General features: G+C 48.7%; 2 protein-coding genes across 3 annotated transcripts in view; both read right to left on the reverse strand.

The window, feature by feature from the left end:
* The window catches only part of FAM131C (family with sequence similarity 131 member C), a 569,848-nt gene that overhangs the window by 39,339 nt on the left and 508,161 nt on the right, over nt 1-22,348 (reverse strand). The gene's annotated exons all lie outside the window — the stretch shown is intronic.
* ALPL (alkaline phosphatase, biomineralization associated) overlaps nt 1-22,348 on the reverse strand; it is a 58,867-nt gene that overhangs the window by 34,575 nt on the left and 1,944 nt on the right. Inside the window, exons 1-3 of one of the 2 annotated variants that reach the window (XM_083629494.1) lie at nt 5,487-5,767; nt 1,855-2,003; nt 732-851 (exon numbers count right to left, since the gene is read on the reverse strand). In XM_083629494.1, the coding sequence (XP_083485620.1) occupies nt 732-851; nt 1,855-1,912 (178 nt within the window). In that variant the 5' untranslated portion in view covers nt 1,913-2,003; nt 5,487-5,767. Of the gene's footprint in view, nt 1-731; nt 852-1,854; nt 2,004-5,486; nt 5,768-22,348 lie in introns of those variants that run through there. The other variant, XM_083629493.1, reaches the window with a different exon arrangement.

Below are 22,348 nucleotides of genomic sequence, written 5' to 3' on the forward strand. Positions count from 1 at the left end.
AAAAGGGAAGAACTAGGGATCAGGGCGAGGAGGCACAACCCAGCTCACACTTTCCTGAACAAAATGTGAACCGAAGGAGATTTATCCTTCCACATTTGAACTTTTCAGAATTTTGCAATGCACTTCTCCAAGCAAATACTGTGTGCGTCAAAACCCAAAGAAGCCTATTTGAGGGGAAAGCTTGCATAAAGGGGAACACATTTGTGAAAGTAACCTTGGGGAAAAAATGGATGATATTTGATTATAGCAATAATAATAATAGTAGTAATAATTTTATTATTGATATGCTGCCCATCTGACTGGGTTGCCAACAAAATATTTAAAACATCCACTATTGAAAACTTTGCTGAAGCCTTCAAATGTCTTCTAAAAGTCAATTTGTTGTTTATCAGTTTGGTATCTAGGGCAGGAGCCACCACCGAGAAGGCCCTCTGCCTGGTTCCCTGTAGCTTCACTTCTTGCAGTGAGGGAAACACCAGAAGGCCCTCAGAGCTGGACCTCAGTGTCCGGGCTAAACGATGGGGGTGGAGACGCTCCTTCACATATACAGACTCCAGCAACAAGTATGTGGAGGGGTGTATTCCCTTCTCTAGAGGAAGTATATCTGGGTCTAACAGGGAGCAGCAGTCTGGGGATACTTCAAGTCCTGCCCTCCTCCTTTGTGTTTGAAGCCCTGTATTGCCCCCTTTCCCATCCCACAGACTTCCACCGCTCCATGCCCCAGATCTCACCGTCCCCGAGGAAGAGGATGACATTCTTGGCCACATTCGTGTTGAGCTCCTGCAAGCTCAGAGCCCTCCGCAGCGTCTCCTGGGCCTGCTCTCGCCAGAACCGGGGGTTCTTCTCCTTCTCTGCAATTGGGAGGAAAGAAGAGGAGGGTGACTGGAGACCATAAGGCACCCTGTCACCTCCAGGGCTTGTGTAAAGATTGCAGGCGGAGTCCACATTCGTCCTCAGGAGCTCTGCACCACGGATCAAGAGGGGCTGTGTGCACACCACACATTTAAAGCGCACAATCTAGTTCCCCGTAGAATCCTGGGAACTGTAGTTTTTTTTAAAGGTGACTGGGTGCCGTAGCCCTGTAGTGAGTAAACTACAGTTCCCGGAATTCTTTGCGGCGGGAAAAGTCATGCGCTTTAAATGTGTGGCGTGTGTAGCCTGGCATGCTCACAAGAATTGCTCACAACTGTTTCCTGCTGTCTGTCTGCTTTGCACATGGTCTTGATTGCAGGAACCGGCTGATTGCTGGGCTGCTGTGCCAGTAAGACAGGCCTCTCCAATTCTTCCCAGGTGCATTTTAACCCCCTGGGTGGTCCAAATAATTTCCCCTCCCCCATACAATTTGTGAGAGAAGGACTAATCCCTTAGCTTAATCTGTCCGGATGAAGGCGGAGAGCTAACCACTCATAACGAAATTACTATGCGCCAATAACAGACATGCCTATGTGTGGCCTAGTATTAAAAACAATATTCTTATAACAGCAGCACTCAGTCGCCGGCACTTTAAAAATGTCCTCTTCCAAAGCTCTGCCTGGTGTTGACATCTTTCCTCCTCACCTGAGCGTTTACAAATGGCTCCTTGACTTCACTCGCTGCTCAGCCAAAGAGCTGGGTGGGGGAACGGCTGCCAGGCTGGAAGTGAGCAAGCATTTATCGTAGAATTGTAGCGTTGGAAGGGACCTCAAGGATCATCTAGTCCAACCCCCCTGCAGTGCAGGAATATGCAGCTGTCCCATGCAGGGACTGAACCTGCGACCTTCCGAAGTTCCTTAGGAAGACCCCCCAAAGTGCTCAGAGCGGCGTAGTTCTTGCACGCGGGGATGGGCCAATTGGCTTCGCTCCAAACTCACTTACCTGGAACCAAAGAGGAGAGGGACACTTCGATCAGGAAGGCAAAAAACAGCACTCTCATAGTGACGTCGTCCTCAGTGTCTGGAGGCAGGGGCACGTTGAAGACCAGCAGGCAGTGTCCGTGGGCTATGCACCAGAGGAAGTTTGGGTTACTGCGTAAATTGGGGGGGGGGGAGTAGAGAAGAAGAGCAAGTATGAAAACTGGAACGTGTCCAGAGGAGGGCAACCAAAATGGTCAAAGGCCTGGAAACGATGCCTTATGAGGAACGGCTAAGGGAGCTGGGCATGTTTAGCCTGGAGAAGAGGAGGTTAAGGGGTGATATGATAGCCATGTTCAAATATATAAAAGGATGTCACATAGAGGAGGGAGAAAGGTTGTTTTCTGCTGCTCCAGAGAAGCGGACACGGAGCAATGGATCCAAACTACAAGAAAGAAGATTCCACCTAAACATTAGGAAGAACTTCCTGACAGTAAGAGCTGTTCGACAGTGGAATTTGCTGCCAAGGAGTGTGGTGGAGTCTCCTTCTTTGGAGGTCTTTAAGCAGAGGCTTGACAACCATATGTCAGGAGTGCTCTGATGGTGTTTCCTGCTTGGCAGGGGGTTGGACTCGATGGCCCTTGTGGTCTCTTCCAACTCTATGATTCTATGATTCTATGAAAACTCAACCAAGAGTTGGGTTTTCCAACTGTGACAACACAGAATTGTGACGCAGGAAACTAGGGGCAGTAAAGGTAAGCGATGGTTTACTTCAGAGATGGGGAACCACTGGCCCTCCAGATATTGCTAAACTTCCAGCTCCCATCAATCGCACTCACAGCATGGCCAGTGGTCAGGGAGGATGGGAGTTGTAGTACAGCAACACCTGGAGGACCACACAGGTTCCTCCATTAAAAGGAGGCAGTTTCATTGGCAGTAGCTAGGAGTGCAGTTTACTGCCTTTACTGTCCCTTAACAACCTTCATAGCAACTCTGCCTCTTTTTAATGCGCCACCAATACAGAACAACAAACCCGTGTTGCAAACTTAGCACAGCAAACAATACAAGCAACACAAAGACCAGTTTACTAGCTAGCACTGCAATTCTTATTGCATAATATACATGATTTAGTACAACAAAAATCAAAATGTGTACACTTGTGAATTCTCTAATATATTTGAAAGCAAATGAACACACGTCTGTCAATCTTTGAAAGTCCGTAGAAGTATAATAAGTCTATGGTTGAACCAGGGAGAAGAGTCGGCAGAAGAAGAATGGAATAAATTTAAGGACTACTTACAAAAACACTGCGATATTAATGAATGTTGAGTGATGTTGGATTGAAATTAAGTGGTTTCTAGCTGTAATGGTACAAAAGAATATGAAAAAATGGTTCTTTTTTCTTTGTATATAAGTAAAAGTTTAAGCTACAATAATTTAAGAAGATGGATAGAAAATAAGGGGTTTTTTAACTGTAATGCTATGAGATAAGGATTTGCTGGATAAACAATTTGAACTGGAATACAAGAAGGGGAGGCATGAGGAGGTCAGGGAAATATGTTATTGAAAAATAAGTTATGAACTTTATGTGTTTTTATTTTTTATTTTTAATTTTTTCTTTGTTTGTATAAAATGGAAAATTCTAATAAATATCTTATAAAAAAAAGTCTATGGTTGAAACAAAGTAATAGATGCTATCCTGTGGGCTAAGCGGTAAAACTTTTTTAGGCGTTCATGGTGCTGAAGTAGTAAGTTGTAATGTGTGAAGTTTATATAATGTACACAGGTCATTGTTTTATATTTGAATTCTTTTGTAGTTGTGCTGAAGAAGATTCCAGCAAAACAGTCAGATTATCCAGGATCACTGTCCTACGTTGTTCTTCACTTACTACTTCGGCACCATGAATAAGAATTGCAGCGCTATCTAGTAGACTGGTCTTCGTGTTGCTTGTATCGTTTGTTGTCCTTTTAATGCATGGCTGGGTGACCTACGGCTCACAACCTATTTTCTCCGCCCGTTGCCTCCGTCGCACGTGGGCTGGATGGCGAGCCTGGCTTTTCATCGGGCTACTGTGCAAACAGGGCTTGGACAGGCAGCCCACTGCAACCTGCCCAGTCCACAACTTCATCGCCACAAACTGACTCCAAACGCCGCTGCAGCCTATAACAGCAGCAGCAAGCTTTAAGGATAAGCCTCTGCGCTGTAGCTAATTCTCTGGGATTACTCCCGCTGAGCGCAAGCGATACCGGCAAATGTTCTTAAGAGAGACGCATGGAGCCTTGGCAGGGGCCCAGCCAGCCGGCAGCTCGGCCAAAAGCCACCAGGTAGATGCCGGTCAGAGGGGGTAGGAGAGAAGGAAAGCACCAGGCAGAGGGGTTTCCCAAGAAAGTCTAGCATGCTCAACTGGCAGCAGCAACCGCAGCACCCTGGCCTTGCCCTGGGACCCCGTTGCACAGATAGTGCAACACGGAGCATGAAGAAGCCTCGGCTGCCAGGGCTGGCCCAAGACATTTGGGCACCTGAGGTGCAAAGATCTCCATCAGGAACAAGGGTGGGAGGAGACCAGTGGTGCCAAGAGGCCGCTGTAGAAGTGGCATGGGTGGGTGTGCTGAGGAGGCGCTAGATGTGGCCTCCAGGGAGCTCACCACAGTTGCTGCTGTCCTGCCACTGCAGCAGCGGGTGATACATTCCTTGTCGGCCGGGTCTGCTGCCCCTGGGGATCTCGCCACCTGAAGCAGGTCACCTCTGTCTATCGGTGGACAGATGTTTCTGAGGCTTGTGTCGCTAATTGACTGATACTGTATCTACCGGAGATCGATGGATCGTCCGGAATCGACGTGGAGGCATGATGGCCTTTGTCTCCCTGGCAGTATCCCAACAACCTCATGCGTGGGCCAACCCTGCCGGCTGCCTCTGCTGTGGATGTGGGCCAAGAACAGGGGCTTAAGAACAGTAAATAGCTTGCTAGATCAGGCCCATGGTCCATCTAGCAGACTCTCCAAGTGTCCAGGGTCAATCCTGGATTGACATAAGCCATCCCGGTTTCTGATTTGATCCCAGAATGTCCTGCCTTTCCTAAAGGTAAAGGTAGCCCTGACCGTTAGGTCCAGTCGTGGCCGACTCTGGGGTTGCGGCGCTCATCTCGCTTTATTGGCCGAGGGAGCCGGCGTACAGCTTCCGGGTCATGTGGCCAGCATGGCTAAGCCGCTTCTAGCGAACCAGATCAGCGCCGGGAAACGCCGTTTCTTTAGGACGACCCTATTTTCATCGGAGAAATGTATGATCTCGGTCCATAATCCTGGGTGTCTCTGGGAAACTGGCTGGCAGGACCCGGGCACAAGAAGGCTCTTCCTTCCTGCGGTTTCTGGCAACCGGCTGCTATGATAGTTGCAATTGGAGGCAGCAAGGCTCCTGAATCCCGGTTGCTGGAAGCCACAGGAGGGCAGAGTCCGCTCCCGTGCTCAGGTTCCTGCTTGCAGAAGAGGCATCAGGTTAGCCAAAGAGAGGACAAGATGCTGCGGTGGACATTTGGCCTGATCTACCCACAGCCTGGCTCTTCTGAAATTCTTAAACATATCTACAGCACTGGAAAGCTCAGCTGGTTAGAGCCAAGGTGGCAGGTTCAATCCCTGCTTGGGACAGCGGCATATTCCTACCTTGCAGGGGGTTGGACTAGATGGTCCTCAGGATCCCTGCCAACTCTACAGTTCTGTGATCTACTGCAGGGGTGGGCAACCTAAGGCCCGAGGGCCAGATGCGGCCCAATCGCCTTCTCAATCCAGCCCACGGACCGTCCAGGAATCAGCGTGTTGTTACATGAGTAGAATGTGTGCTCTTATTTAAAATGCATCTCTGGGTTATTTGTGGGGTATAGGAATTCGTTCATTTCCCCCTCCCCCCCAAAAAATATAGTCCAGCCCACCACATGGTCTGAGGGATGGTGGACCAGCCCACGGCTGAAAAAAGGTTGCTGACCCCTGATCTACTGCTATGGGGAACAGATGGAGCCTCCCTATCCAGAGGAAGTCTACCAGTTACTGGGACTCCCAAGTGGGCAGAGTTCTGCTTGTGGGCTTCCCTTGGGGCATCTGGTTGGCCCAGGTGAGGATGGACTCAATGGGCCCCTGTTGGCTCTTCTCATTTTTTAAAAAATGCATGCTTCTTTCCCTCGCAAAGAACACAAGCAGCGAAATCTCACCAGCATCAAATGCAGAGGCTCTTTAAGGAAGAAGGTAAAAAAAGGTAAAGGACTCCTGTCAAAGCCGACTATGGGGTCGCTTTCAGGCCGAGGGAGGGATTTGTCCACAGACAGTTTTCCGGATCATGTGGCCAGCAGGACTAAACTGCATCTGGCGCAGCAAAACACCGTGACAGAAACCAGAGCACATGGAAATGCCATTTACCTTCCCGCTGCAGCTGCACCTATTTATCTACTTGCACTGGTGTGCTTTCGAACTGCTAGGTTGGCTGACCTTCCGATCGGCAAGCCCAAGAGGCTCAGTGGTTTAGACCACAGCGCCACCTGCGTCCCTGCCTTTAAGGAAGAAACTTCAGCTGACTGAGGAATGCAAAAGAGCAATAGTGGTGGCTCCTCCGAAGATTGAGGAGACCCGAGGTGAGGAACAGGTTGAAGGTTCAGTGCCAAGAACTTGTTTATGAAGGCTCAAGGCCCAGCATTGTTCTTGCGACAGGAAAACGGTCAACTGTCTTGTGCTGAAACAATTTAAGAGAAAAACAGACTAATGGCTTCTGGCACAGGCGATACGGTTTTCGAAAGAAAGGAAGAAAGTCTCGGAAGCCACAGAAAATGAAAATACAGAACCTGTATTTGGACCAGCTAAAATGCAGGGTGAAACTTTTCGCGTCTCAAAAACATCTTAACCTTTTTGAAACTGTACACCCCATTGTTTTTAAATGGCCTGCTCTAACATACGTTGCTTTGCTGACCTGAGAGGACAGGTCAAACTTTGCATTCCAGGAACCACTTTTATAAAAGACTTGGGCCCCAGGATTGTCCTTTGGAACCATTGTTCTTGCCTGGACCTAAGGGAATAATTCATGCATAGACTAAGCAGTCTATGCCTTTTACCTTCTTCCAAAGCAACAACTCTATTCTGAACTTTAAAATGGCTGGTGGTCAACAAAAGAGGTTTAAAAATTGTCTCAAGGCAAATATTAAAAAATGTAGTATAAACACCGACAACTGGGAAACACTGGCCTGTGAGTACTCCAGTTGGAGAACAGCCTTTACCAATGGTGTTATGGGTTTTGAAGACACTCAAACTCAGAAACCAAGGGAGAAACATGCTAAGAGGAAGGCACACTTGGCAAACCCTCACCGTGATCAACTCCTGCCCGGAAACCTCTGTCCCCACTGTGGAAGGACATGTGGATCCACAGTCACTTACGGACTTATTTTTAAAACTGTGTTTATGGAAGACAATTTTACTCGGCTACAAGTGATCGCCAAAGAAGATGACAACTTTACATAAGAACATGAGCAGAGCCTTCAGCTGGGTCAAGCCAGTGGCCCCCTTAGTCCAGCATCCTGTTCACACATTAGCCCCAAAGTGTAACCCAAAATACAAGGAGGATTTGAGGACCAGAACCCTCTCTTCCCCTGCATCTTCCATTCAGAAGTATAGCTGCCTCCAGCTGTGGCAGCAGGGCATAGCAGTTATAGCTAGCAGTCATTTATAGTCCTCCCTCCATCAGTTTGTCCAATCCTCTTTTAGGACTCAGCTGCAAATACAAGTGCGTTTTAAGTGCATTGTACAAATGTGACAGGGACGCGGGTGGCGCTGTGGGTTAAACCACAGAGCCTAGGACTTGCCGATCAGAAGGTCAGCGGTTCGAATCCCCGCGACGGGGTGAGCTCCCATTGCTCGGTCCCAGCTCCTGCCAACCTAGCAGTTCAAAGGCACACCAGTGCAAGTAGATAAATAGGTACCGCTCTGGCGGGAAGGTAAACGGCGTTTCCGTGCGCTGCTCTGGTTTGCCAGAAGCGGCTTAGTCATGCTGGCCACATGACCTGGAAGCTGTACGCCGGCTCCCTCAGCCAATAAAGCGAGATGAGCGCCAGAACCCCAGAGTCAGTCACGACTGGACCTAATGGTCAGGGTTCCCTTTACCTTTACCTTTTTACAAATGTGACACTAGATGGCGCTGATGAGCCAATGGCAAATTCCACATATATTTTACAACTTTTTTTTTTTTTTTAGGCATTTTGACAGCGGTTTTGGGGGGGTTTTTTACATCTGTGTATATTCAGCCTTAGAGCTCTGTGGCATTCTGCAGCGATACTGGGTTCTGCAACGTCCTGCAAAGTTTTGTTAGCGCTCACAGAGCACTAGCAGATCCAGGGTGCCCTCACCCCGGGGTGCAACTCCCTGTTTACCACAGTGCCCATTTCCCACCCATTTATTTCCTTCTGTTGCATCCTGTCTAACTTCTTTAGAGAAGCAGCTGCCTGAGCAGGGGGTGGGGATATTTGGGCTTTCACCTCACAATTTAGAGTGGGGGGGGGGGAGGCAACAAGGAACTAGCAATTGTGAATCAAGTTCCTTTGAGGCTTTTCCTCAAAATCTCTTGCCAGAAACGCTTCTGGCAAGAAACCCTTGTGTTGGGGGTGGGCAGCAAACTCTCCTTTGTTTGTGACTATATTTTACCTCTGGCCTCTTCTCCTGGTCTGTCTGGATTCTAGGAAGCTGACTTTGTACTGAACCAGACCATTGGTCTCTCTAGCTCAACATTGTTTACACTGGCTGGCAGCATCCCTGCGGAGTTTCAGGCAGGGAGGGTCACCCAAACAGACCAGGGACCTTCGGCATGCAAGGCAGGACCTCTGTCATTGAGCGGCGGCCCATTATTCTTGGCTTCACAGGCATTTTGAAATTGCTTTAATGGGCTGCCTCAGTAATAGCTGTAAAATGGGCAGAAGGGCCCCAGCTTCTCAATACAGCTCCTTCTCCCTTGCCTTGGAGATTCCGAAGGCTGCTTTTTGTTCTCTCCTTTTGGCTGGAAAAGTTAACTCCCAACTTTTCTTCCTCTGAGCAGCTCAGAGCTTGGCAGTGCCTGGGCTAATATTATCTTCTTCACAATGAGCCTGTGGTGCCACGGCGACTGAGCCAAACTTATTCCTGAGTGAGCAGGGGTCTGAAGCCAAGTCCCTCTTACATTCTTGCTATCGCTTCGCACTGGTTCTCAGGTTCCTTGGCATCCCCACAACAGATCTCCCCCCCCCCCAAAAAAAAAACCTCAATAACAATTACGCCCTACCCCAGCCTTCCCCAAACTGGTGCCCTTCAGAAGTTTTGGATTACAACTCCTAGGACACCACAACTGTATGAATCGTAGCTCTCTCTCCTTATTTTTTTAGTGTAACAGCTCCTGCACATTGGAACTCCCTGCCCATTGATCTTCACCATATTCTTTTTGCTAAAATCTTTTCTGCCTAGGCAGATGCGTAGGAGTTGACGTCTTTTAATCGGTCCTTTCCCCAGCAAATAATTTATGTGCTTAGCTTTTTTTTCAAGCTCCTTTAACTTTGATTCTTATTGACAGCTTCAAGGTATGTTTTATATTCTTTGCAACGCAGTGGTTCTCAACTCGTGGGTCCCCAGATGTTGGACTACAACTCCCATCATCCCTGAGCTCTGGCCTTGCTAGCTAGGGGTGATGGGAGTTGTAGTTCAACAACATCTGGGGACCCACAGCTTGAGAAAGGCTGGCTTAGAGCAGGCTTCCTCAAACTCACCCCTCCAGATGTTTAGAGAGTACAGTTCCCATCATCCCTGACTACTGGTCCTGCTAGTTAAGGATCATGGGAGTTGTAGGCCAAAAACATCTGGAGGGCAGAGTTTGAGGAAGCCTGGCTTAGAGGAAATGGGTTTGCTACGCAATGAGTAGACCCATTGAAGTTAATGGGCATGGCTAACTTAAGCCTGTTAATTTCGATGGGCCTACTCTGAGTAGGACTCAGTTGCGCACAGCCCGTTGCTTAAAATGAAGTGGCATGCACATTTTGTTTGAAGAAATGCAAAATTCCATTGAGGCTGATGGAAGTTGTAGTCCAAAAAACACCTGGAAGGCATCACGTCAGGGAAAGGCCAGTCATAAGATCCTAAGAAGAGCCTGGCTGCTGGAGCCAGCCTTCTGTTCTCACCCTGACCAACCAGATGCCCCAGTGGGGAGCCCACAAGTAAGGACCTAGCCATGAGAGGAACTCTTCCCTCCAGCGGCTTCCAGAAACTGGCGGTCGGATGCATCGCTGACTCTGACTGCAGAGACTTCAGAGCTTCTTCTTCTTCTTCTTCTTCTTCTTCTTCTTCTTCTTCTTCTTCTTCTTCTTCTTCTTCTTCTGCGATCCCTCCTAGCCAAGTAAGATCATCTTCCATAAACAAGGTCTTAACCAGGCTTCCTTAACCTCGGTCCTCTAGATGTTTTTTGAGACTACAATTCCCATCATCCCTGACCACTGGTCCTGCTAGCTAGGGATCATGGGAGTTGTAGGCCAAAAACATCTGGAGGGCCGAGGTTGAGAAAGCCTGGTCTAACAGGTCTTAGTCCAGTTCTCTAACCGCTATACCACACTGGCTCTCCTATGAGTTCGAGTGTCTTCAAAGCCGTAACACCTTTGGTAAAGGCTGTTCTCCAATTGGAGTGCTCGTAGGCCAGTGTTCCCCAGTTGTCGGTGTTTATCCTACATTTTTAAAGATTTTCCCTGAGTCGTTAAACCTCTTTTGCTGACCACCAGCACTATGCTGCAGATCCCAGCCATTGGGGCTAGTAGCCTCTTCCTCCCAGTCACCCTTTAAAGCCACCCGAGTCTACGCTGACCATCAGCCAGAGCTCATCAGACCAGAGACCCACATTTCAACTGGAAATGTGAAGGCATGCAAAGCATAGGCTTTGTCCTCACCACACCCAGCACCTGCTGCCAACCACCACAAAACTTTGGCACTTCCTTGAGAAGTTCACAACAAAGACGTCCGGGGGGGGGGGGAGGTGATCCTGGAGAGGAGGATTAAGCTAAGGTTACCAGACGTCCTCGTTTCCTGGGGACAGTGTCCCCAGATTTACAAATCAGTCCCCATACAAAATCAACTGAAGTTGAAAAGTGTCCCCAGATTCATTGGGAAAAAACCTGGCAACCTTCGATTAAGCAGAACTTCCCCGTTCCACAAATGGCTGCTTCTGACCTTGAATGAGACATCTGAAGGGAGCCCTGTTTAGGGAAGCTTTTAATGTTTGGTGCATTAAAGGTAAAGGTAAAGGGACCCCTGACCATTAGGTCCAGTCGTGGCCGACTCTGAGGTTGTGGCGCTCATCTTGCTTTACTGGCCGAGGGAGCCGGCGTACAGCTTCCGGGTCATGTGGCCAGCAGGACTAAGCCGCTTCTGGCGAACCAGAGCAGCGCACGAAACGCCGTTTACCTTCCGCCGGAGTGGTACCTATTTATCTACTTGCACTTTGACGTGCTTTCGAACTGCTAGGTTGGCAGGAGCAGGGACCGAGCAACGGGAGCTCACCCCGTCGCGGGGATTCGAACCGCCGACCTTCTGATCAGCAAGTCCTAGCAGACCTGTTTAGGGAAGCTTTTAATATTTGATGCATTACTGTATTTTAATATTTTGTTGGAAGCCACCCAGAGTGGCTGGGGAAGCCCAGCCAGATGGGTGGGGTATAAATAAATTATTATTATTATTATTATTATTATTATTATTATTATTATTAAATGCAGAAGCCCAAGGAAGCCATGGTCTTCCTCTCTTCCCTGAGGTTTCCCCCCGTGATGCACACTCTTCCCCCGCCTCTGTGGACAACCCTGGTGACGGCCTATGAAAGAACCAGGAAAGCCCAGAGAGGTTTCCCGCAAGCTCTGAGCAGGTCCTCCACCCTCCACTGCCTAGAACTGTGCCAAACTCACTTGGCACTGGCTGTGCCCCTTGAGGAGGGTGTGGATGGACGGCAAAACCTCATTACGATTTGGCAAGTTGCTCGTGAACTTGGGCAGGTTGGAGAGAAATGATATCATTCCCTCTCTTTTGAAGGACATCTGGTGCCTCTTTCGCATTTTTCCACTGGCACATATCCATGCAATTTGTGCAACCATAAGTACCTCTCGCAGTCAGATAGTTCCTCATAGTTCTGATCCTTTTGTCTCACAGGACAGCCCTGTGAGAAGGGTTGGGCTGAGAGAGGAACTGGGCTAAACTCACATATTCTGGGGAATATGCAAGAACGGACTTTCCCTGGTTTGCTCATAAGGCTGAAGTTGTTTCTGAAAGTTCATGATTTGATACAGAGGTGGGTGAGTAGCCTGAATAAGGAGGTAAGGTGCACATGCCTTCCCATCCCCAAATAATTATTAATAATTATTGTTGATTAAATCTCTATACCAGCCTTCATCTGAAGACCAGAAGGTGGTTTACAATATGAAAACACAAAAATGCATACTGTAATCACAAAGGAAAACAATAGCATCCCCCCTGAACACAGACACACACGGTTTAAAAGGCTGTAGATCGTTGAATCAGCCAAAGGGATGCTTTTGCCTGGTGCCTAAAGATATTCAATGAAGGCACCAGGAGATTCTCCCTGGGGAGAGCATTCCACAAATGGGGGGCCACCACAGAAAAGGCCCATTCTCATGTTGCTACTGTCCAAACCTCACAGATGCACACAAAGAAGGGCCTCAAATGTTAGGCTATAGTTCTGTTCCACCTTAAAAGGGAGCAGGCATGACTGTTGTGTGTCACATGCTGCACTTGCTGGGATCTTCCGTTTGTATATTGCTTTTGCTTTTAGCTGTTTTGCTGGATACGAAGGGAAGCAGACATGTTTTCCTTTGTTCCTGAACTATGCTGAATAAATGCTGTAAATATGCTTACACATTTCTCTGTCTGCCACTTCTGTTGTGAGAAGATTTATTCACTCTGCTGATAGAGCGTGCGTGGCCTCTAAGTGTATCTGAGGCTCGTGTCGCTGTTTGATGCTGTTCCAAGGGAGACTGGTGATTGTCCGGTTGCTGGCCGGTGGCTGGAGGCCTGCCTGATGTCCCCGTCTCCCCGGCAGTATCCCAACATCAAATGATGATTGCAAGCTGGCTGCCAAATTCTGCACCAGCTGAAGTTTCTAGTGCATCTTCAGAGACAACCCCATGTTATAACGCATTGCAATAATCTAACCTAGAGGTTTGCCAGCAGGGCTGTCTTAAGCGTATCTGGCGCCGTAGTGCAAAGATCCCTCCAGTGCGCCCCACCCCAGCAACTCCAAAACAAGGGAGGGGGCGGTGGAAAATGTCCTCTGCCTCCCCCACTGCCCCGATCCCCGGCGTGGTAGAGGCGATCAAACAGGAAAACGTGCTGGGAAAGGGAAGGCTGCCAGCAAAGCCACACAGCTCCCCCACTCGCTAGGGCGCCCCTGAGAGGCCGGCGCCCTGGCACAACGAACCACTGACAGCAATGGAAAAGACGGCTCTGGTTACCAGAGCATAGACAATAGGCTGTCCCTGTCTGGATAGGGGCACAGCTGGGCCACCAGCCTTTGCACTCTATGCCACCGAATCCACCTGAGCCTCAAGTGACAGCAATGACTCCAGAAGGACCTCCAATATACATAGCTGCTCCTTCAGAGGAAGTGTAACCCCCTCAAGAGCAGGCAACCTCCCAGCCATCCGGTCAAGAGAACCGTCCACTAACAGTGCCTCTGTCTTATCTGGACTGAGCTTCAGTTTGTTGGCTCTCATCCAGTCCAATACTGAGGCAAGGCAATGGTCCAGCACTTCCACTGCCTCACCTGCAGATGTAAAGGAGGAGCAGAGTTGAGTGCCGTCAGCAGACTACTGACAATGTACTCCAAACTTCTGGATTACTCCACACAGCAGTTTCATGTGGATGCTAAACAGCAGGGGAGATAAAAATGAGACCCTGAGAAGCCCCTCATTGAAGGCTCTATGGGGCTGAAAAGCACTCCCCAACAGTGGTGTTGCAACGGGGGGGTGCACCCTGGGTGCCATGTCTGGGGGGGGGGACAAGAAGGCACCCCGTGGGAGCTCGTGGCGGCGTGAAGACCCATTGCGCTGCAGCAGCCGTGAGCAGAGGATCCTAGCGCCAGCGGCAAACCACTATGTATAGTGCGTGCGTGTCGTCGCACACATGCGCTGTACATAATGACGCCACACACGGACAGCGGTGGGATCCTTCTGTCGCCACTACAGCCGCATGTAGAGGATCCTCCGTTCGCGGCCGTAGTGGCGACGGAAGAATCCCAGCACTGTCCGTACGGCACTGGAGCGGCGCCAGCGGCGAACTGCTATCTACAGCGCATGTGCGGCGTCGCTACGTAGCAATGCCCTGCCCCGGGTATCAAAACGCCTTCGTTCACCCCTGCTCCCCAAGCATCACCCTCTGCGCATGACCAACTTAGTAGGAAAAGAACTGCGGCAAAGCAGTGCCAGCCACCCCAGCTGAGATAGTTGCTCCAGGATACCATGGTTGAATATATCGAAAGCCGCTCAGAGGTTGAGGAGAATTAACAAGGACACATTTCCCCTGCCTCTCTCCCAATGGAGGTCATCATACAGGGCGACCAAAGCAGCTTCTGTGCCCAAACCAGGCCTAAAACCCCGATTGAAATGCAGCTAGAAAATCCATTTTTTCCAACAGCACCCAGATCCTGGCCAAACCAGGCTCCTTCTGTGATGGAACTCCTATTTGGGGACTTCCCTGGCTTTTTGCTGGCCCATGCAGGACCAGTCTGGATAGTTGGCCTTGGTGAGGACTTAACATTTTCATCCCCAAAAAAGTTTTTTATTTGAGTTCCTACTGAAATGAGGTTGCATTTTAATGTTTTAATGTTGTATTTTAATCTTGTTTTTAAGTTGTATTTCAATCAATTGTTTTTATACTGGTGTTAGCCGCCCTGAGCCCAGTCTTGGCTGGGGAGGGCGGGGTATAAATTAAATTATTATTATTATTATTATTATTATTATTATTATTATTATTATTATTATTACCTTGCCCGAGAAGGGGAGCATGGAAAATAAACTTCAGACTCCCCTGTATCACACAACTCCATGGGGCCAAGCGTGACACGGTGGGGTCTCAAGACACCCCCAGTGGTGTGTGCGTGTCATTTTGGGCGGACGAAATCTGCTTGCCCAAAAGGTGTTTGTTACTCAAGACTGCATACAAACAAAATTGTGTTGATGAGGAGAAATTCACATTAAAATGCTGAATAATTGTTCTGGAAGTTTCGTGTTGTTTTTTAAGGCATTCACAAACTGTTGTGGAAATATGGAGAACAGGCTGTAAGCTTGGGGGAAACGAGAAACCAGAGAACTAAACATGGGAGCTAATAGATCCACCCTCTGATTTGCTTGGGGGGGTGGAAATTATGAGGAAGACAGCCAACTTAATTCCCCCCCCCCAATGCAGGATCTAGGGTTGCGATACGTCTGGAACTTTGCAGACATTGCTGGGATTAGAGGTGGAATCATAGCTGTCAATGTTTCCTGTTTTTTAAGGGAAATTCTCTTATTCCAAATAGGATTCCTTGCAAGAAAAGGGAAAAGTTGACAGCTATGGGTGGAATTAGTGTAAATGTCCAGGAAAATCCGGACGTATGGCAACTCAAGTCCGACATGTTAGATTTTGTCAAATTTCCTTTAAAAATAGCTCAAAAACTTCTCTCTTTTTTATTGGAGATCTTGCAAAAGAAAAAAAAAGAAGCTCCACAACTTTGGGCAAAACTTAAAAAAAAAGCTCTACAGTTTTAGCCCCCAAGAGCTCAAACATGCAACCCTACTTCACACACCCATAACCAGGTTAAAGGATGCACACACCATATCTAGGCTTAAGAAGAAAAATTCCCATGACTAGAGGGGCAGGAGGACATTCGATTCAGTTCTCGTTTAAAGGCAGACCTCCCTAAATTGCACTGTCCAAAAGAATGCATGAAATTTCCGTATCTCTGAATTTTGCAATGTGCTTCTCCAGCTGGTGTGTACTCCCCCCCAAAAAAACCCCCAGCATGCACTGATGTGAAGTGTGCATAAAGATGCACATCTTAGTGATTATTTGTAGAGGAGTCGCTTTGGAAAAAATGTGTACAGTCAAACGTCGGTTGTCGAACGTAATCCGTTCTTAAAGCCCTTTCGGCTTCCGGAATGTTCAACAACCGAGGCGCAGCTTCTGCACTCAAACGGAAGCCACGTTGGACGTCCGGCTTCCAAAAAATGTTCCAAAACAGGAGATTTACTTCTGGGTTTTCGGCGTCTGGGAGCCGAAACGTTCCAAAATGGAGGCATTCAGGAGCCGAGGTTTGACTGTATACTGTATTGGGGAAAATGGCATGTATATTAGGTGTATATTAATAATAATAATAACTTTTATTTATACCCCGCCCTCCCTGGCCAGAGCCAGACTCAGGGCAGCTAACAACAGTAAAATTACAGTAAAAACATAAGGGGGGGCAATCAATTTAAAATACAGGTTAAAATGCAATTTAAAATCCAGCCTCATCAAAACCGTAAGGGGAGGGAAACATAAGGGTCAGACTGAGTCCAAACCAAAGGCCAGGCGGAACAGCTCTGTCCTGTAGGCCCTGTGGAAAGATGTCAAGTCCTGCAGGGCCCTAGTCTCTTGTGACAGAGCATTGCACCAAGTAGGGGCCAGTACTGAAAAGGCCCTGGCCCTAGTTGAGACCAATCTAACCACCTTGCGACTTGGGACCTCCAAGGTGTTGTCATTTGTGGACCTTAAAGTCCTCCGCGGGGCATACCAGGAGAGGCGGTCCCGTAGTTATGTGGGTCCTAGGCCACATATATTAGTGTATATTAGGGGGGAATGTGTATTAGGATGGATTTTAATTTGGACTTTTTTTTCTAACCGATGTGGAAGTGTGGAGAACTGGACTTGACTGGAAAAAATGAGAAGCTGAAATTGGCAAGTGTTTCCCAGCCCAGCCCAGCCCAGCCCCTCTCTCTTTTTATTTTTATTTTTAAATCCATAATCACTGGAAGAGGCCCCTGGAGGCATCGGCAGACCTTGCTGCGCATGGCCAGGAGGACGTCACTCAGGGCCAAAGGGGTGAAGGAGTGACAGAGGGCAGCATGGATAATTCTTGCATGCAAGAGCACACACACACACACGCTTTAACATTTTAATTACATTGCATTGATCGGGAGAGTGCACTGCGAGCCATCCACGTGCCCTTCCCGGGTCTCTCGCTCGCTCTCGTTCATCACTGATCTGGCTCCAAAAGGACAGAGAAGGAATCCCGACATGGACAGGAAAATTGGCTTCCAGGTGGAGAGATCAAAACTAGAAACAGAATTGTTGGAACCCAATACTAAGAATTTGTCAAGAATGTATAACTTGCTGTTGAAATGGAATACACAGGATGAGATGGTTAAATCAGCTATGATTAAATGGGCACAAGACATTGGTCATGACATTATGTTTGCTGACTGGGAACAGTTATGGACCACCGGTATAAAGTTTACGGCATGTAATGCCTTAAGAGAGAACATTATGAAAATGATGTATAGGTGGTACATGACCCCAGTCAAGCTTGCAAAAATCTATCATACGCCCAATAATAAATGCTGGAAATGTAATGAAACTGAAGGTACTTTCTACCACCTTTGGTGGACGTGCCCAAGGATCAAGGTCTTCTGGGAAATGATCTATAATGAAATTAAGAAGGTACTTAAGTGTACCTTTCATTAGAAACCAGAGGCCTTTCTCCTGGGCATGGTGGGCCAATTGGTGTCAAGGAAAGATAGGACGTTTTTTATGTACGCTACAACAGCAGCAAGAGTTCTTTTAGCAAAGTATTGGAAGACACAAGAACTACCCACGCTGGAAGAGTGGCAGACGAAGGTGATAGACTATATGGGACTGGCTGAGATGACTGGCAGAATCTGCGACCAAGGGAAAGAGACGGTGGAAGAAGATTGGAAGAAATTTAAAGTTTATCTTAAGAACTGTTGTAAAATTAATGAGTGCTAAAATGTCATGGGTAATGTAAAACAGAATTGCAGTGATAAATAATTGGGTAAGAGGGAAAAGATTAGAAACTGAGTTATAAGCATTGAAATTAGGGGTTGCTGGAAAAGTTTAAAATAGGGATGCAGAAAAGGGAGGTATGGGGAAGTCGTTGAAACAAGGTTTAAGAAAAGGAGGTTAAGAAATTATACGTGTTTGTACGTTTGTTTGTTTATGTGTTGTTAGTTGTTAGTTGTGTTCTATTATATGTTGGAAAATCAATAAAAATTTATTAAAATAAATCTACTTTAAAAAAAAAAGAGAGAAGGAATCCCGACATGTTTCAGCTGTGATCGCTGCAGCTGAGTCACAGCCCAACCCAATCCAGGTTGACTTAGAAGTAAGCCTCGTGCTATACAGCCGTAAGCATAGGGGCTGCAGCCTTAACTCTGAGCACGGGAGAATCAGGGCCTGCCCAAGACATTTTGCTGACTGAGGCAAAAAGGGCAGCATTTCACCACCCTCCCGACTCCCAATTCCACAGGCAGAATCCAACCGGATGGACAGTTGAATCTTAGGGCAGCCCTGGGAATGGGGGTGAGATTCTCCACCATCCCTGAAGGCAGCATGAGGCCAGCTTAGGAGGAACTGGGTGCGAGACAGAGCTTCGAAAGAGGACTCCCCCCAACATTGTGCTCTGTGAGAAAGGGCCTCTGGCTCCTCTCATATCTTAAATGATAAGGTAAAGGACCGCTGGACAGTTAAGTCCAGTCAAAGGCGACTATGGGGTTGCAGCACTCAGTTCGCTTTCAGACCGAGGGAGCCGGCGTTTGTCCACAGACAGCTTTCCGGGTCATGTGGCCAGCAGGACTAAACTGCTTCTGGCGCAACAGAACACCGTGATGGAAACCTGAGCACATGGAAATGCCATTTACCTTCCCGCCACAGCGGTACCTATTTATCTACTTGCACTGGTGTACTTTCGAATTGCTAGGTGGGCAGAAGCAGGGACCGAGCAACGGGAGCTCATCCCATTGCGGGGATTCGAACCGCTGACCTTCTGGTCGGCAAGCCCAAGAGACTCAGTGGTTTAGACCACAGTGCCACCAGCATCCCTATTCCACTGAGAAGAGAATTATAATGGGATATAGAACTCTCAGCACAATATTTAGTTTAGTTGGAATCTCTTTTACAGTGGTACCTCGGGTTAAGTATTTAATTCGTTCCGCAGGTCCGTTCTTAACCTGAAACTGTTCTTAACTTGAAGCACCACTTTAGCTAATGGGGCCTCTTGCAGCCGCCGCGCTACCAGAGCCCGATTTCTGTTCTTATCCTGAAGCAAAGTTCTTAACCTGAAGCACTATTTCTGGGTTAGCGGAGTCTGTAACCTGAAGCGTATGTAACCCGAGGTACCACTGTATTGTCCTTTTAATGTATTGGTTTGAGTCCTATCCTGTCGAGCAGCAGAAAACAAGCTCTTCCACGGGACAGCCCTTCCTATTACCAAGTTCAACGAAACATGCAATAGCATAGCTGCGTGATTGCCCGTCAAGGGGATGGGATTACAAAGATAATTCCAGCATCGAGTATAAAAGTTGAGACAAATCTGAAAATCAGCACAGGTGTTGGGCCTGGGGAGAGAGAAATCTGGCGTATCTAAAGCCTTGCAATAACCTGCTCCTGCTCCTTGACATGCAAAAGAAGGGAGGTTTAGCTCCATGCAGGGTATACACTGTGGGGAAACTGCTGCTGGTTTCTCGCCAGAGCCACTGCAACCCACAGTATGAGGGATATGAAGGTATTAAGTGAGTTATAGTATCAATTGGCTGCATGCACACACCATCCAACAACTAAGAACACGGCTTGCCCCAAACAATTCCCAGAACTGTAGCTTACCCCTCAAGGGGCTTACAATTCCTAAATGCAGTGCCCAGGATTCTTTGTGGGAAGCTATGCACTTTAAGGGACGCGGGTGGCGCTGTGGGTTAAACCACAGAGCCTAGGGCTTGCCAATCAGAAGGTCGGCGGTTTGAATCCCCACAACCGGGTGAGCTCCCATTGCTCAGTCCCTGCTCCTGCCAACGTAGCAGTTCGAAAGCACATCAAAAGTGCAAGTAGATAAATAGGTACCACTCCAGCGGGAAGGTAAACGGCGTTTCCATGCACTGCTCTGGTTCGCCAGAAGCGGCTTAGTCATGCTGACCACATGACCCGGAAGCTGTACGCCGGCTCCCTCGGCCAATAAAGCGAGATGAGCGCCGCAACCCCAGAGTCGTCCACGACTGGACCTAATGGTCAGGGGTCCCTTTACCTTTACCTATGCGCTTTAAGTCTATAAGACAGGGCACGGGTGGATGACAGAGCAGAAATGTTATATCAAGTCCAGACAGCTAGTTATACATTTGTGAGCTGAGATATAATATGTGGCTGCAGTGTGATGAGATCAGGAAGGCAAGGGACGCTCACAAAACTGCAATGTACAGATAAGCCTGAACATATTGGCAAGGAGTCTACAGTAAAAGCCTGTTTTTAAAACCCTGTAATCACACGGCACCATCAGGCAACTCCTGGCTTGCTAAGAACCTTCCCTGCCCCCTGGCCTGATTTACCAAGTAAAGCCTATGCTGCCTCGGAATCATATAGCACAGCTTAGCTCAGGTGGTTAGAGCATGGTGCTGATAATGCGAAGGTTGCGGGTTCGATCCCCGTATGGGTCAGCTGCGAGTTCCTGCATTGCAGGGGGTTAGACCAGATCAGGGGTCGGCAAACTACGGTCCAGGGGCCAGATGCGGCCCACCAGGCTTGTAAATCCAGCCCACAGACCCTGCCGCCCACTCAGTCAGTCCCCACACTGAGCTAAACTGGCGCAGCACAGCGTTTCCTTGAGAAGAGGCCCCGGACGCCTTGCTGCGCGGGGACTGACTTCTGCAACGCTGGCACGGCTTTGGATTGGCTGCAGGAAGCTCCAGATGCCGCAGATGCAACTGGGCAGGTATACCCAGCGCGGCCATAGGTGGAGAGGCCGGCGGGCAGGCAGCGGGTCTGGGCATCATGACGGGCACATAGTGGGGCTTCAGCCGGAGCCTGGTGTGCCTGCTGGCCCCATACCTGGTGCCCGGCTCAGCGCTGCTGGAGGCGCGCTCGGCAGCTGCACTGGAGCAGCTGGAGGGTGAGCTGCGCACCACCTGCCTGGCGCTCTGCGTGCACGGCCTGCCCACCAACCTGGCCTTGGACTACGGGCCGCAGCGCATGGTGCAGGGCGCTGGGAGCTCTGCGGGGATGGGCCAATGGAGCAGCTGCTGCTCGTTAACAATGCCAGTGAGCGGCAGCGCTGAGATGCACTCCTGAGCGCGTGCAGAGTGCATTCCTCCAGAGGCAGCTGTGGGACCAGCTTGCAGGGTATTTATATTTTTCATAATATAGTCTGGCCCCCCCACAAGGTCTGGGGGGCAGTGGACCAGTCCCCTGATGAAAAAGTTTGCTGACCCCTGGACTAGATGGTCTTCAGGGTCCCTTCCGACTCTACAATTCTAAGATCTCTTACTTGCTTTGAGTGCTAGACGATATTAGAAGGGGACACATGTGTGCACTGAAATAATTTTAACATATCAGGGAAGGATCAGAGCTGTGTTGCAGAGGACCCTGCCCTGCAGGCAGGAATATCTTACGTTCAGTTCCCCAATGCCATCTCCAGGCTGGGAGAGACCCCTGAATCTGAACCCCCAGGGTGCTGCTGCCAGTCAGTGTAGGCAACGCTGAGCTAGATGGACCTGCTGGTCTGACTCGGAATAAGAGCAGCTTCCTATGTCCCTACAGGCGGGTTGCAGCGACAAAGGAAAGAGCGAATTTAAGCACTTGGGAACTGCATTCCATACCTGACATCTCCTGGGTTTATAAGGCTAGTGGCAACCAGCAGATGAAACACACTCCATCAGGCACTCCAGTTGCAAAGGTCTTATAAGATTTGGGGAAAGGGAGAATTAGCCATCAATAACCCAATTGGCCAACAGAGGCGGCTGCCTCATTCTGCCTGCTTTCTTTTGTGACTTTGAATTTATTATGCGTTTGCTAAATTGCTGGGTTCCCCCTCCCCCCATTTGATTTGTAAATGGGCTTCTCCCCCTGCCTCTCCTCCTCCCCCCCATCCCGCCGCCACCAATTCTTCAGTCTTGCCCACACACCACATCTAAGGACAGGCTGTGGGGGCTGTGGTTATAATTATTCTGTGCTTTCCAGCAACTGGGATTCAGAGGCATTCCTGAATCCAGCTATGGAGGCAGAGCAAAGCCATCCCGACTAGTAGGCAGCTATAGCCCTCTCCTCCCTGGACATTTGCCCAATCTTCTTTTAAAGCCATCCACCTTGGCGGTCCTCACTGCCTCCTGCAGCAGTGAGTTCCATTGTTCAACTATGTGCTGAGTGAAGGACTCTTTTGCATCTGTCCTGAATCTTCAAACCTTCCATTGGAGTTCTTTAGTGTCAAGGAGACAGAGAGGGAAACTTTGCTCCCTTCACTTTCTCCATGC

This window comes from Podarcis filfolensis, assembly GCF_964270895.1.
Source record: "Podarcis filfolensis genome assembly, chromosome: 8".
Lineage (NCBI taxonomy): Eukaryota > Metazoa > Chordata > Lepidosauria > Squamata > Lacertidae > Podarcis > Podarcis filfolensis.